At 50.9% G+C, this 16,288-nt stretch overlaps 1 protein-coding gene across 2 annotated transcripts in view; it reads left to right on the forward strand.

The window, feature by feature from the left end:
• Nucleotides 1-16,288, forward strand: part of LOC105496774 (ATPase secretory pathway Ca2+ transporting 2) — an 88,926-nt gene that overhangs the window by 63,335 nt on the left and 9,303 nt on the right. For both annotated transcript variants that reach the window (XM_011767371.2, XM_011767370.2), the window contains exons 12-18: nucleotides 1,899-2,023; nucleotides 2,157-2,254; nucleotides 3,595-3,696; nucleotides 5,292-5,381; nucleotides 9,185-9,286; nucleotides 11,270-11,426; nucleotides 15,195-15,365. In XM_011767371.2, coding sequence (XP_011765673.2) covers nucleotides 1,899-2,023; nucleotides 2,157-2,254; nucleotides 3,595-3,696; nucleotides 5,292-5,381; nucleotides 9,185-9,286; nucleotides 11,270-11,426; nucleotides 15,195-15,365 — 845 coding nt within the window. The remainder of the gene's footprint in view (nucleotides 1-1,898; nucleotides 2,024-2,156; nucleotides 2,255-3,594; nucleotides 3,697-5,291; nucleotides 5,382-9,184; nucleotides 9,287-11,269; nucleotides 11,427-15,194; nucleotides 15,366-16,288) is intronic.

Here is a 16,288-nt window from a genome sequence, read left to right on the forward strand (position 1 = left end):
CCTCCCACCTCAGCCTCCTGAGTAGCTGGGATTATAGGTGCACACTGCCACACCCAACTAATTTTTATATATTATATATATATATGTGTGTGTGTGCACGTGTGTGTGTGTGTGTGTATATATGTATATATATATATTTTTTTTTTTTTGTAGAAATAAAAAAATGTTGCCCAGGCTGGTCTCGAACTCTTGAGCTCAAATGATCTGCCAGTGTGATCCTCCCGAAGTGCTGGTATTACAGGTTTGAGTTACTGTGCCTGACCTTAGAAGATTTTGTTTTTTCTTTTGAGATGGAGTCTCACTCTGTCGCCAGGCTGGAGTGCAATGGCACAGTCTCGACTCACTGCAACCTCCGCCTCCCAGGTTCAAGTGACTGTCCTGTCTCAGCCTCCTGAGTACCTGGGATTACAGGTGCATGCCACCACACCCAGCTAATTTTTGTATTTTTAGTAGAGACGGGGTTTCACCATGTTGGCCAGGTTGGTCTCAAACTCCTGACCTCAGGTGATCTGCCTGCCTGGGCCTCCCAAAGTGCTGGGATTACAGGTGTGAGCCATCACCCCCGGCCTAGAACATTTGCTTATCGCCTCAAAAAGAAACACTATGCCCTTTAGCTATCACTCTACATTCCCGCCTGTGCCCACATCCCAGTCCTAAGCAGTTGCTCATCTTTCTTTCTGTGTAGGTTTCCCTATTCTGAACATCCCTTATGAGTGGACTCACGCACTGAGTGGCCTTCTGTGTCTGGCTTCTTCCACTCAGCAGCACATTTTCTGGGCTCATCCATGTGGTGGCGTGTGCCGGTGCCTCATTCCTTTCTATGGCTGAAGGATATTCTGCTGCATAGATAGACCACATTTGACTCATCCATTTGTTCACTGATGGACATATGGGTTGTCATGGTTTCTTCATGATTATTTTTACATTTTTTAAAGGAAAACTTCAAGCATGTACCAAAGCAGAGAGGATGATAAAGTGAACACCTATGTAGCCACTACCCGGCTTCAACAGAGGCCCACTTGCAAACACTCTTGCCCTATCTGCAGCCCACCCCTGGCCATGTCAAACTGGACACCAGGCACCAGGCGTCTCCACCACTTCAGGAGTGTGGAACGTGGGGCCATTCGGCCCTGATGTTGTGGAGTCTCAGCCAAAAGGGGCAGAAGGAGCCCCCTTCACACATCCTCTCACCTGTTGACACACCCAGGGAAGGGGCATCCGTGTGCTGTAGCCCCAGTCTCATTGCCAAGACAGTATCTCACTGGCTCAGCTTGGGCCACACGCTCCCCTCAAATCCAGTCAACCCGGTTATGGGGGAGTGGGGTCGCACCATACGGGGAGAGTTGGAGGGATAAGAAAGAAGTGAGCAGATACCCTGAAACGGATCCACACAGTAGACAAGAGCGTCGCTGTGGCTCTTCACCTCCCCTGACCTGGACTTCCTTGTCTGGCTTCCTCACAGGAAGTGTCTACACCACAACGCTCATGAAAAGTGAAATTCAAGGGACCCATGAGGGCCCTTGGAACCAAAAACTCTTACTCCCACTTATTGTCTGATTCTGGGAGTTCCTTTCATGGGACCCAGAGCCTTTTCTAATAAATGAGAATAATGTAAATACAAGATACTTTTAAAGAGGCAAAACAGCTGACAGACTAATTCACACTAAGGTGTGGATGACTGACAGGCTAGGTCACTTCCCAAGAGCAGGGTCTGCAGGGGAGGACTCAGGACAACGGGTGCTGAAGAAGGAGGCAGGTGCACCTTAGGATTGGGAATGGAGAATAGAACCAGGACGTTGGGGACACCTAAGACAAGCTTCACCAGCCAAAGCATTGCCAGCCCCAGCTGAGAGTCACACACTCCTTAAGGAGGGGATTCATTTGCCCTTTCGCTCCAGCCTGGCTGTGGCGGCCATTCCCGAGGGGCTGCCCATCGTCGTCATGGTAACGCTGGTCCTGGGAGTGCTGCGGATGGCCAAGAAGCGGGTCATCGTGAAAAAGTTACCCATCGTGGAGACGTTAGGTGAGGGACTCCGGCCGGTGGAATTCTCACTTGTGGAATTGAATGGGGGCTTGGCTGTCGGGGCAATCCAGCCTGGGGGTTTCACAAGCCTGAGGGTGGCGACTTTTCTAGAAACCGATGTTTGTTGTGCCAGGTTGCTGCAGTGTTCTCTGTTCTGATAAGACGGGTACTCTGACTGCCAACGAAATGACAGTGACCCAGCTTGTAACGTCAGATGGGCTTCATGCCGAGGTGAGTCCCAGAGGAATTTACAAGCCTTAAAGATGCACCCAGCCAGGCTGTCTCCTTTCTAGATAAAGCACACAATGTCTTCTAGAACACAATAAGGAAGAAAGAAATTGAGGTCATCTTACAATCTCCTTGCTAACATGACTGATTTTCTTTTTAATCATCCCATACTTCCTTTCAAAAGACGACCAATTTAAGGTAGCCTCCTTTTTCAGTTACTTATTAATTGTAAGCACATTACAAAATTTAACAACTAGAAAAAAATTTCCATACCTTCCATGATAAACTAACCATGATTAGTCCATTTGTGGTTTTTTTGTTTGTTTTTGAGAGACAGAGTCTCGCTCTGTCACCCAGGCTGGAGTGCAGTGGCTTGATCTTGGCTCACTGCAACCTTCACTTCTCGGGTTCAAGTGACTCTCCTGCCTCAGTTTCCCAAGTAGCTGGGACTACAGGCACGCCCCACCAAGCCCAGCTAATTTTTGTATTTTCTAGCAGAGATGGGGTTTCACTATATGTTGGCCAGGCTGGTCTCATACTCCTGACCTCAGGTGATCCACCCGCCTTGGCCTCCCAGAGTGCTGGGATTATAGACATGAGCTACCATGCCCAGACTGTTTTGTTTTTTAAGACAGGGTCTTGCTGTGTTGCCCAGGTTGCAGTGCAGTGGTGCAATCATGGTTCACTGCAGCCTATAACTTCTGGGCTCAAGGGATCCTCCCACCTCAGCCTCCCAAGTCCGCTCGTGTTTTTCAGTGCCTTCTGTGTGCTTGGGGCAGTTGGAAGCTCCCTGAATGTGCAATTTTTTATCCTGACATTTCTTCTACAAAACTGGCCAAAGCAAGGGGTGAACAAATGATTGCCCATGGGCCAGTGCTTGTTTGAAAATCAAGTTTTCTTGGTGTACCGCCACACCCATTTGTGTACATGTTGCCAATGGCTGCTTTCTTGCCTCAGTGTGCCGCAACGGCAGAGCTGAGTAGCCACGACAAACTTGGAAATAGGCTGCAAAGGCTAACACGTTTGCCCGCCCCTGTTCTTAGAATATAAGCACTCTTCTGTGCTAGTTCTTAGTTTTCTTAACCATCACTTGTACTGGCTGCAGAGTGTCCCACTGAGTAAACTTGCTGCAGTTTACTAATGCCTGGCACTGTGTCCATCAGTGACGTATCCGATTCATCAGTAATCTTGCAGAGAACATCTTCATACTGAAAGCCCTTTTAGGGTTTTCCACATTTAGGATTATGTCCTTGGAATGAATCCCCAGAACAGGGATTGTGGGCCAACCGAGGGAGCATGTTTTTGACTCTTGGTGACACCCTTTCTTCTGCCTCGCCCTGCAGGTCAGCGGAGTTGGGTATGACGGTCGAGGGACTGTGTGTCTTCTACCATCCAAGGAAGTCATTAAGGAATTTTCCAATGTCTCAGTAGGAAAGTTAGTGGAGGTAGGTGTCAAAAGCACCACGGGGGAAATAGGCATTTACACTGGGGCTTCTCTCTGAAAAGGGAAATAGCCATTAGACTTACTGGTTCTTGACAATGACTGGACCACCCAGGGGTGAGGCTGTCACAGCACTGAAAAAATGGCCCCAAAACTGATGGAGACATCAGAGGTAAGAGGAGAGCTAGGCTGGGCACAGTGGCTCATGCCTGTTATCCCAGCACTTTGGGAGGCCAAGACAGAATCACTTGAGGCCAGGAGTTTGAGACCAGCCTGGGCAACATAGTGAGACCCTGTTTGTATTATTTTTTAAAAACAATATTTAAAAAGAAGAGCTAGAAGCCTCTATTCTAATCACTGCCCACTGGGAAGGCTCTAAGGAGATTCCTGCACAGAGACGTGCTTGATAAATGGCTAAAAAGTGAGCCTGTGATGAACTTCTCCTATTGCTATAAGCGAGCGTGTGATAAATTTCCCCTATTACTTAGTGAGCCTGTGATGATGTTCCCCTGTTGCTGTGATGAGTCCTGCAATCCGAGTTGTACTCACCGTTTCACAGGGGCTCACTCCTCCCCACATAGCACCCTTCTTCGTCTGTACAGTTCAGTGAGCGCTGCTTGTGAAGGACCTGCCTCCAGGGGCCACTTCACTATCACAGCGAACACTGTTTCGGTTTTGCAGATTAAAAAACAAAAATATGGCCAGGCGTGGTGGCTCATGCCTGTTACCCCAGCACTTTGGAAGGCCAAGGCAGGTGAATCACCTGAGGTCAGGAGTTCAAGACCAGCCTGGCCAACATGATGAAACCCCATCTCTACTAAAAAATATAAAAATTAGCCAGGCATGGTGGCACACACCTGTAGTCCCAGCTACTCAGGAGCCTGAGACAGGAGAATTGCCTTGAACCAGGGAGGCAGAGGTTACAGTGAGCTGAGGTCATGCCACTGCACTCCAGCCTGGGTGACACAGTGAGACTCTGTCTCAAATGAATGAATGAATGAATGAATGAATGAATGAATGAATGAATGAAGAATGAAACAAAAATATGCAAAACTAGTAAGTAACAATAAAAAAGAAAAGAAATGGGCAGAGAAGTAATGTAAGTGTCCAGGCTCACCAGGCCGGAAAGGAAGGGTGCCGGGAATCCTGCTCTTTTTGCTTGTCCCTTGTTTATTGTTTAAATATTTATTTTTAAATTGAGACAGAAGTCATCTACCATGAATTCACCCCATTAAAGTGCACAATTCAGTGGTTTCATTATGCTCACAAGTTGTACAGCCATCACCACTGTCTAGAACACTTTGTCACCCCAAGTGGAAACGCCATCATCCCCATTACAGGTCACTCCCCGTCACCTGCCTCATCACCACCCGTCCACCTGCCTCCCTGCTGGGTTCCCTCATGGTAGCTTTGTGGGAACCAACATTCAGCACAGCCAAGAAATAGTCACGGTGTTCCTTTTAAAAAGCCAGGACACTGAGTTTTAAAGAGCAAGTCTTGTCCCCGCAGCCCCAGATGTAAAACTGGGAAAAGCCCACAGTGTCTAACTTTTTCACGAGCCGAGTACTAACTACAGATGTCGGGATAATCCCCTTTTAGGCGGGCTGTGTCGCCAACAACGCGGTCATCAGAAAGAACACTGTGATGGGACAGCCCACCGAGGGTGCCCTGATGGCCCTGGCAATGAAGGTAGGATGTCCTGGGGTGTCTGTGGGGAATTCTTCCACTCGGGGCTGGATTCGTTGGTAGAAAGCCAGCTGCTGTCTGAGCTAACAGGACTAGGGATGTTAGGTAATCATGGAAGAAAATGGCCCAAGCTGGCCGTGGGCCATCTGTTGGTGGTAGAGGAGGTGAGCTCTGAGATTCCACGGGACTTCAGAAAGTTCTGCAGGTCTCTAATCCCTCCTCCAGCGATTCCAAAAGAGTCCTAAGAGCTCCCTGTGGTTCAGGCCCTGGTCAGGTGTTGGAGCGACAGACAGTGGAACGAGACTCCCTGTGCGTCCAACATGACCCTGTGCTCACCGAGGCACCATCTGGGGGGGGGGGCTGGTTCCTGGGAATGCATTCCAGTGACTCTGGGGTTCAGCGTTAGATCCTGGGCTCTGTGGCTGTGCGGGGTTGCTCATTCTGTGCCCAGCGTCACGTACCAAGTGGCTGCTTGCAGTGTGGAGGGGATGGATGGGGGCTGATGGGGGTCTGCTGCACTCTGTGCACAAGTTAGCAGAAGGAAAGGCAGAAAAACATGGGCTGGGAATGCAGGTGACAGGAAAGCAAGAAGAGAGGACAAAGGACATGGGAAAGGAGGGGCTGGAAGAGGTTAAGAGGAGGGAGCAAAGGAAGGAGGAAGATGGCCCCAGTCAGCTCCCACGTCTGTTTCCATGGCTACTTGGCCTGGATCCCTCCTCTTCAGCCACAGCCGGGGCTCCCCTGAACACTGCGGGAGCTCCTCTCCCCCGCCTGCCCCGTGCTTTCTGCGGTGTGACTTGTCTCTGACTCAGGTCTGATCAGACCCCTCTCCATCAAAGTCAAGGGAAAAGCCTGACTCAGGGTGCTCATCCGCCAGCACTGACCCCTCGATGCTACCCAGCCTGGCCCCTGCACTCACCCCGCTTCCTGCTTCCTCCTGGGCTTTGACTGCTCCTGCCTGTCCTCACTGGCGAGCACCGACTTTCTCTTCAAGTTCACTCCAGTTTCCATCCCAGCAGACACCTCTTCTCACCCCGGGCTCACTTCACTGCTTTCTGTTATCAGCTTACCTGTCCCTCCCTCCAGTGCAAGACTCCGACCTCCCACACGGCTGCCTTCCCAAAGCTGGTGCTGGGTTGGGGGGAGGTGGTCGCCCTCTCATAAGCCCCTGTGACGGTAGATCAGTCGTTTTTCCCCAGTGTAAGAGCATTGGGAAGTCATTACAGGCTGAGTGCAGTGACTCAAATCCCAGCACTTTAAGAGGCTAAGATGGGAGGATCACTCGAGGCCAAGAGTTTGAGACCAGCCCGGGCAACATAGCAAAACCCCATCTCTACAAAAAATATAAAAGTTAGCTGGGCGTGGTGCATGGCTGTGGTTCCAGCTACTCAGGAGGCTGAGGTGGGAGGATCCTTTGAGCCCAGGAGTCTGTGGCTGCAGTGAGCTATGATCATACCACTGCACTCCGGTCTAGATGGCAGAGTGAGATCCTGCCTCAAAAAACAAAAAGGCTGGGCGTGGCGGCTCACACCTGTAATCGCAACACTTTGGGAGGCCGAGGTGGATGGATCACCTGAGGTTAGGAGTTTGAGAACAGCCTGGCCAACATGGCGAAACTCCATCTCTACTAAAAATATAAAAATTAAGTGGGCATGGTGGTGCACACCTGTAATCCCAGCTACTCAGGAGGCTGAAGCAGGAGAATTGCTTGAACCTGGGAGGTGGAGGTTGTAGTGAGCCTAGATCACACCATTGCACTCCAGCCTGGGCGACAGAGCAAGACTTTGTCTCAAAAAAGCAAACAGAAATCATGACATCATATGATTTTCCTTCCATTCACAGAAGATGATAATCCTCTCTGCAGCGTCTGTAATAGTGAACGGAGCTCATTTCCCGTTTTAAAATAGCGCTGAGTCTGCTCCATTCAACAACTCCTCGCTGCCCAGAAGGGAAGGTGCCGGCCTGACTGTCTGGCAGGAATGACACCCACGTGTCACCCTGCTCCCGCCACCAGCCGCCCCTGCAGCCTAGAGAGGAGAGAGGTTCCAGAGCCTAGAAGCTGGGAGATTTCCTTAATGTGTCATGATTCTCCTCTTTCCCGGGGCCTGGCTTAAGATTTGAGAATGTAGAATAAACACTGGCTGGCACGTAGGAAGTGCTGCCTGTGTGACAGGCATGGGGCAAGCACTTCCTGGTTCTTACCCGTCTCTCCTGCTCTAAACGGCACTGAGGCCAGGCCAGTGGTTCCCAACTTTTCTTCCATTATTGCTCCTGGATTAGGGTCCTGAAATAAAGCACCACTGGCTGGTGATTTAGAGTAACCAAAACACACTGAAACACAGCTCTGTGGGCCAGAAGTTGAAATCAAGGTGTGAGCAGGGCCAGGCTCCATCTCCCAGCTTCTGGGTGTCACCGGCAGCCCCGGGCATTCCTTGACTCGCACACACATCCCTGCCTTGGCTTCTCACACCAAGCTCTGCCTCCGTCACGAGGTGCTCCCTGCCATGGCTCCGTGCAGCGTTTTCCTTCTCTTCTTTTTTTTGTATTTGAGACGGAGTCTTGCTCTGTTGCCCAAGCTGGAGTGCAGTGGCTTGATCTCGGCTTACTGCAATCTCCGCCTCCCGGGTTCAAGCAATTCTCCTGCTTCAGCCTCCCGAGTAGCTGGGACTGTAGGCGCCCGCCACCATGCCTGGCTAACTTTTTGTATTTTTAGTAGAGACAGGGTTTCACCATGTTAGAATGGTCTTGATCTCCTGACCTCATGATCCGCCTGCCTCGGCCTCCCAAAGTGCTGGGATTACAGGCGTGAGCCCCCGCGCCCCGCCTTCCTCCTCTTAGATCCAGTCATGTTGGCTTAGGGCCAACCCTAATAGCCTCAAATGGACGATATCCACAGAGGCCCTATTCCAAATCAGGTCACGTTCAGAGGTTCCGGGGTTAGGGCTTCAACATATCTTTTGTGGGGTACGATTCAACCCCACTAAGGAGAAGTTTTAGGCATTTTTCCCTAATCACCCCACCCCCTCCCCCTGAAATGTAATACTGCAGATAGACTGTTGTACGAATATCTGCACTTTATGTAAAAGGAGTAGCTTTTTGTGCCCCTGCTGCACCCCATTTTCACCCCCTGCAGGGCAGTGGGATGCATGGGTCATGGCTGGTTTACACTTGGGGAAACTGAGATTCTGAGTTGTCACGTCACTAATCCAAAAGCCATCAAAGAGCAACAAAGGGCCGGGCTGGCAAGGACCCCAGGCTGTGGACGCAGGGCTGGCGAGGACCCCAGGCTGTGGACGCAGGGCTGGCGAGGACCCCAGGCTGTGGACGCAGGGCTGGCGAGGACCCCAGGCTGTGGACGCAGGGCTGGCGAGGACCCCAGGCTGTGGACGCAGGGCTGGCGAGGACCCCAGGCTGTGGACGCAGGGCTGGCGAGGACCCCAGGCTGTGGACGCAGGGCTGCCTTGCTGACTCTGGGGGTTCCTTTTGAGAAACTGCTACACCTTCAAGTCTGAAATGTTCCTCCCGGCGGAAGCACTGCAGGTTTGTTTCTAAGCAGATTTCAGATAGAAGCTGTTGCAATGACCATCGGGTCTACCCTGCAGCCAAGAGAAGAGACTTTTTTTTTCTCTAGGTGGGACATTCCATTTTTTCCACACAGAAAAAAATGGCCTTTTTTCTGTGTGCTAAATGCTTGGATTTCTTATCTGCCAGAGGTGGTTTGAACAATGAATAATTTAAATGGACTGAGTTTTGTGTAGAGATTGGCTTCAGATGACTCACTAAAAATGTGCATTTTATTATTCTAGATGGACTTAAGTGATATTAAAAATTCATACGTAAGAAAAAAAGAGATTCCATTCAGTTCAGAGCAGAAGTGGATGGCGGTGAAATGCAGTCTGAAGACTGAGGTGAGCCCTTTCAATCTTCAGCCTCTTCTCTCTTTCCGCCCAGGCCCACACCCAGAAATCACGCAAAATGCGGACTTCAAGGATAATTTGAAAGTTCCTGGCTGCTTCTGTGACATTCCAAATACAGGGAAAAACCTAATCACCATCAAACCTTTGATTCTCTTGGCTCTGCTTCTGGCTTTTTGTTTAAAACAGAAGTTCTCACAGCAGGGTCCCCGGAGTAGCCGTGGTTGTTATCACACGAGAATTTATTAGAAATGCAGATCTCAGGTTCCATGCCAGACCTCCTGAGCCGGATGGTCCAGGGATGGCACCCAGTAACCTTCGTTTTCTGCAGATTCTGATGCAGGTGCAAATGTTGAGATTTACCAGCCTGTAATCCACTGACTAAAGCCCTGCTGCTGACACCAGTTGCCAGCTTGCCAGTCCTCTCTTTGCAGCCCTGTGCTAAGTTTTTTATACTTCTTAGCTCACCTTCCCGTCATACCGGGAAGCAAAAGCTTCAGTACGGAAGGCGTGTCTGGGTGGAGCCTCAGCGTGTGCACACACGTTGTTCCTGACTAGAGGAACACATACCAAGCTGTGGCCACCCCGGGTGGACATTACAGCTGATTTTTTAAATTTTCTTTTCAGACTTGTTGTGACTTTTCAGATTTTCATTACAAGCTATTTTTTAAAGTTTTTGTTGCCTTCTACCTTTTTCTCCACCCCTCCTCTTCCTTCTCACTCTTTCTAGAATCTACCGTGTCTGCCCCTGCAGATTGCTCAGCTCCCACTCAGGGCTGTGGGCAGCTTGGCCTGCTCATGCCAGGCCCTTGTACATTTCAGGGGTTTAGAAGGGATTATGGATTTTCAAAAAACTTTTAGATCTTTAAATCTTTTTCCCTGCAAGGCAATGGTAATATTTCTCATTGAAAAAGTATAGAAATATGACATAAAAATGAAAGCTTTTTTCATTTCACCCCTCTTCCCTCACTGCCCACGACCCACCCAGTGGTAATTCTGTTTTAAGTCTGGGATGGAGCATTGTAGATTCTAAATATGCAAATGACAACATCTGGATGGTATTTTCAAAACAAGGTTACTGTTTATAGTGTTTGTAATTTACTTTTTCCCCCTAAGATTTTCTTTTAATATTGTGTCTTAGATGCCTGTGTTGGTTAATATAAGCTTGTTATAGTAACATATTAATTATATAATATATTATGTAATATATTATAATTATATAAGTTAATATATTATATAATATAGAATATACATATAAATAATATAATGTAACATACATATAAATGATATACATACATATAATACATATGTATTATAATTAATATGTTAACTAATAACATATATAATTAATATTATATAAACTTATAACAGTGTTATATTAACACTGTGCACCCACGTGAGCCAGGTGGGTCCAGTAGCGAGGCTGGGGATACAGCGTGACTTTCACTGACCCAGGGCCTCCCCACGTGGAGCTTACAGTGTACATATTTGTCACGACAGAGCTTAACAAAAACACAGGAAAAATGATCAGCTACTCACGTGGGTTCACTATGACAAGCCAAGTGCTGGGAGTGGGTACAAAATAGACTTGGTGATGCCCTAGGGAGGCAACAGTCTAACAGAAATATTCCGTTAATCACACCCCAAAGGCATAGTCCAAGCTGGGATGATTCCTCCCATGCATGCAACATACAAGACGCTCTGAGTGACCGTAACAAGGGAACTGAAAAAAGAACAAGGGTGGTACAGGTTGAAGATTGACCTTGTTCTTTCTCTGGATTGCAAAACATTCCGTGGATGGGATTCTGGAACTTAGCGAACCTGTCCAGCACCTGTGAACAGCACCAGCCCACTGTAAATAACTCCGCTGCCACCGTCCCTGTGTGTGTCTTTGTGACCTTGTGCAGAGTGGGGTGATGGTTACTATGAACCAAGGCTTCCAGTGGTAGTGGATTTCTTCCCTTTGTCTTTTCTAAGGATCAGGAAGACATTTACTTCATGAAGGGGGCCTTGGAAGAGGTGATCCGCTACTGCACCATGTACAACAACGGAGGCATCCCCCTGCCGCTGACACCCCAGCAGAGGTCATTCTGCCTGCAGGAAGAGAAGAGGATGGGGTCCCTCGGTCTGCGGGGTCAGTGCCTGTGGCCCCAGCCCAGAGCTTTAAGCTTGCATGTAACATTGACTTTTAAGTGCATTCAAGCAGGATCCCCAGTCAAGGAGGTCACCTGTCCCAAGGAGTCAGGCAGCATGCTGACAGCAACGACGTGTGCTTGGAACCTGATGGTCCCATGAAAGGCAGGCCCCCACCTCATCCCAGTTCCTCAGTGACCCCTATTAATCCCCAGAAGAGGGGGACCCTCCCTTGCTGAGTTTCCTAAGGCAGGTGAATGGGCTGCACCCCAAATATTGATTTTCCCAATAGGTCTTTTTGCTCATTGCCTCTTATCAGGAAAACCTGAAGCTCTTTTCAGTCAAGGAATATATTTTCTCCCTTGGCCGTTTTCAAATTTCTGCAGCAGAGCCAGTGCCTTCCCTGATGGGCTGAACATTAAAACACATGTCCCCTGGTGTCATTTGTCACCCTAGCCAGGTACAGAGGAAGTGCTTAGAAGCGCTGCTGGGCGCTGGTGTTCCCCTGGGGGGAGGTGAGAGACGTTGGGCTGGCCTTAGGCACTGGTGTTCCCTTGGAGGGAGGTGAGAGACGTTGGGCTGGCCTTAGGCACTGGTGTTCCCTTGGAGGGAGGTGAGAGACGTTGGGCTGGCCTTAGGCGTTGGTGTTCCCTTGGAGGGAGGTGAGAGACGTTGGGCTGGCCTTAGGCACTGGTGTTCCCTTGGGGGGAATGAGAGGTATTGGGCTGGCCTTATTGGCTCAGGAGCCTTGGTCTTCCCCTTCGGGGAACAGAGTTTGTAGGTTGCTGGCAAGTTGGCTCAGAGGTGTACAGAGCGAGACCCTTGTGGCTTTCTGGGGCACGGTGAAGCCAGCGCCGAGCATGTGTCCCCTCTTCCCGAGTGAGGGGAGCATTCCCCAAAGCACAGGCGCTTTGCCTCCCAAATGGTTTGTGTAGCGCTGGGTCTACAATAGGCCCACAGGTAAATACTGTGCCTCAGTTTCCCCGTATGCATAAGGAAGGCACGAGAGTAGTGACTTCACTGATTGCTATAGGGATTGGAAGAGACAGTGGGTCCCGTCTTAGCTTGCCCTGGGCCTTGACTCTGTTTCGGTGGCAGAGAAGCCAGGCCCAGCTCCTGCGAGCTGGGTGATCTGAGAGGGGCTGGTGTAAGAAGCTCCTTTTCACCTCACTGACACCAGAGACAGAGCTGTGGCGTCCCTCCTGCACAGTGGAGGGATTGGGAGAAAATCCGGCGTGTGGGTGGCAGCTGCTTTCGTCATGGTTGATAGGACCAAGCCCTGCAGTAGCTCCCTGTTCTGGTCACATCGCGCCTCTGCTGACAATGAAACGGCTCACTTAAAAGTGGACACGTGGCCGGGCGCGGTGGCTCAAGCCTGTAATCCCAGCACTTTGGGAGGCCGAGACGGGCGGATCACGAGGTCAGGAGATCGAGACCATCCTGGCGAACACGGTGAAACCCCGTCTCTACTAAAAAAATACAAAAAACTAGCCGGGCGAGGTGGCGGGCGCCTGTAGTCCCAGCTACACAGGAGGCTGAGGCAGGAGAATGGCGTAAACCCGGGAGGCGGAGCTTGCAGTGAGCTGAGATCCGGCCACTGCGCTCCAGCCCCGGCGACAGAGCGAGACTCCGTCTCAAAAAAAAAAAAAAAAAAAGTGGACACGTGGGTAAGTAAACATCCCACGTGGTCCTGGCCTCTAAATCTGCTCCTGGCACTTGGGCCCCACCTGTGTACTGGGCACCATGAAGTGCCTGCCTGTGTGAGGCCACGCCCTGAATCCCCACCAGGCAGCGGAGCCAGCCCGGGTGACAGCCCGGCCTAGTGCAGCCAGCGCCTTCGCCCGGATGTCTGCTGTGCTGCTACAGCGCATGAGGACGCGTTCCAGGGGCTTGCTCCAGACTTTGGGGGAGAGCGTAATGAGAATGGGTCAGTGGCAGAGGAACAGTGAGGCCTTTTCCTGTGTCCCCCAGTCCACACGCAGGTCCTTTTGTGTTTACAAATGAACTTGTCTCCCACCTGTGGCTGGGAAAGCTACAACCTGGGAACTGGCCTTAGAGAAGGCCTGTGCATTTTTCCAACCCGTGTCTGGTCTGAGAAGAGAAGGGATGTTATTCCTCAGCAGGCGACCGTGAACTGATGCCTGCTGCCTGGCAGGCCTGGGGCAGTGCCCGGGTGACTTAGAGAAGCCCCAACCTGCTAGATCCCCTGGAGTGATTGCTGTGAGGATTGGAAGAGTCAGTGAATCCTATCTTGGGCTTTGAGACCCCCCACCCCACACACATCCAGGGGAAGATGACAAACCCCACGGAGCGGGAAGGAGAGTCGGGGTGAGGGGAGCACGGAGGCAGGAGTGAGGACCTCTGGGGACAGAGGGCTGCCAGGTGGCCACTAGAAGCAGGGGATGCTCCTGCTTCTAGTTTCAGGGAGTGGGGCATTGGAAAAGGGGAGGAAGAGCAGCAGTGTCACCGGTGCAGGAGGGATGCCAGCCCTGTCTTTGGTGTCAGTGAGGTGAAAAGTCCACCACCCCCTCTGAGATCACCCGGTTGGCAGGAGCTAGGCCTGGATTCTGTGCCACCAAAAGAGAGTCAAGGCCCAGGGCAAGCTCAGAGTCCCCTCAGCTGGGTCGCTCCCCTGTCAATTTTTCTTAACCTCTGTGCAGCTCCCCCACGTCTGCTGGCAATGACAAAATGAGTTAGCACCGAGCAAATGAGGGCAAGAATTGTCAGAACTGTCCTATCCTACTCCGCCTCACGTGTCCCATTCTGGGCCAGCTCAAACAAGTTTCTGTGGCCACTTTTGTTGGGAAGTGGGGTGGGTCTTATACCATGAGTGGTGTATTAGTCTGTTTTCATGCTGCTGGTAAGGACAGACCTGAGACTGGGTAATTTATAAAGAAAAAGAGGTTGAATGGACTCACAGTTCCACGTGGCTGGGGAGGCCTCGCAATCACGGCGAAGGTGAAAGGCACATCTTACATGGCAGCTGCCAAGAGAGAATGAGAGCCAAGCCAAAGGGGAAACCCCTCATAAAATCATCAGATCTCATGGGACGAATTCACTGCCACAGAACAGTGTGGGAAACCACCCCCGTGATTCAGTTATCTCTCACTCGGTCCGTCCCACAACCCGTGGCAATTATGGGAGCTGCAATTCAAGATGAGATTTGGGTGGGGACACAGTCAAACCCTATCAAGCGGACAGCAGTGGTATTTTCTGCTACGCGGCTGTTTCTGGCTCCCCTCTCCGTCTGGTGTGCATCTGCGCAGGCCTGAGAGCCGCTGCAGGCATCTCTGTCCTCCCTTTCAGTCTAGGGACTTGATGCCTGAGCCCTCCGCAGACCGAGGAGGATCTGGGCCATGGTGGGGGCTGGCTGGGGACTAACAAAGGGTTGGGCACATTGCCTCACACCTGTCATCCCAGCATTTTGGGAGGCTGAGGTGGACGGATCACCTGAGGTCAGGAGTTTGAGACCAGCCTGGCCAACATGGTGAAACCCTGTATCTACTGAAAATACAAAAATCAGCCAGGCCTGGTGGCGCATGCCTGTAATCCCAGCTACTCAGGAGGCTGAGGCAGGAGAATTGTTTGAACCCGGGAGGTGAGGTTGCAGTGAGCCGAGAGTACACCACTGCACTCCAGCCTGGGCAACAAGAACAAAACTCCCTCTAAACAAAACAAAACGAAAAAACAGACACAACAAAAACAGATGGCCCCTGAGCCCCCGGTGATCCCTCCTTACTCCCCCTTTTTCCTCCCCCTCTTTCCTCAGTTCTGGCTCTGGCTTCTGGGCCCGAGCTGGGGCGGCTGACATTTCTGGGTCTCGTTGGCATCATTGACCCGCCAAGAGTTGGTGTGAAGGAAGCAGTTCAGGTTCTCTCCGAGTCTGGCGTGTCCGTGAAGATGATAACAGGAGATGCTCTGGAGACGGCCTTGGCCATAGGTAACCGGGACAGGGTCAGGGGTGAGGACGAAAGGACCCATCCATCCTTTACAGTGGGGGGCTGCAACCAAAGGGAAGCCTCAGCAAACTTGGTCAGGAGTGCTCACACCTAGCCCTATGGGCTTAGAAAAGACGCTGAGTATTCGTGGCCAGCATTCCAATTTCCGAGGTGTTTCCTGTTTCTGAAATGTTGGCAGGTTCTGCAAAAGGGGAAAAGTCCTCATGGATGCTGAGGACCTACTGTGTGTCAGGGGCTTTTCATCCACTGTCTTCACAGGCAGCATCATGGCCATGCACAGTTTCAGTCTGCCTCTGCCTCTAGCTGTGTACCCCTGGCAAACCATTGAACCACTCTGACCCTCAGTCTTCATTAGTACAGGGCTAGCAGCCCTCCTGCTCTAGTTACTTTTTTTTTTTTTTTTTTCCGAGATGGAATCTTGTTCTGTTGCCCAGGCTGGAGTGCAGTGGCACAATCTCAGCTCACTGCAGCCTCTGCCCCCTGGGTTCAAGCAATTCTCCTGCCTCAGCCTCCTGAGTAGCTGGGATTACAGGCGCCTGCCACCATGCCCAGCTAATTTTTTGTATTTTAGTAGGGATGGGGTTTCACTGTGTTGCCCAGGCTGGTCTTGAACTCCTGACCTCAGGGAATCCACCTGCCTTGGCCTCCGAAAGTGCTGGGATTACAGGCGTGAGCCACTGCGCCCAGTCCCTCTAGTTACTATTATATGGGTTGTCACAGCCTGGGGCTGTGAAAAGGTTCATGGGCTTTGGAATCAGAGCTGTGTCGGGTTCCAGTGTTACTCCTTAACCAGCTGTGTGTCCTCTGCAAAGTCACTTGTGTTTCCTCACCTTTCAAGTGGGGATAATAAGGCATTTGGTGTAAGTTAATCCTGTGGATAGAACCAAGGCCACGCAGCATAGTA

This window comes from Macaca nemestrina, chromosome 18, assembly GCF_043159975.1.
Source record: "Macaca nemestrina isolate mMacNem1 chromosome 18, mMacNem.hap1, whole genome shotgun sequence".
NCBI lineage: Eukaryota > Metazoa > Chordata > Mammalia > Primates > Cercopithecidae > Macaca > Macaca nemestrina.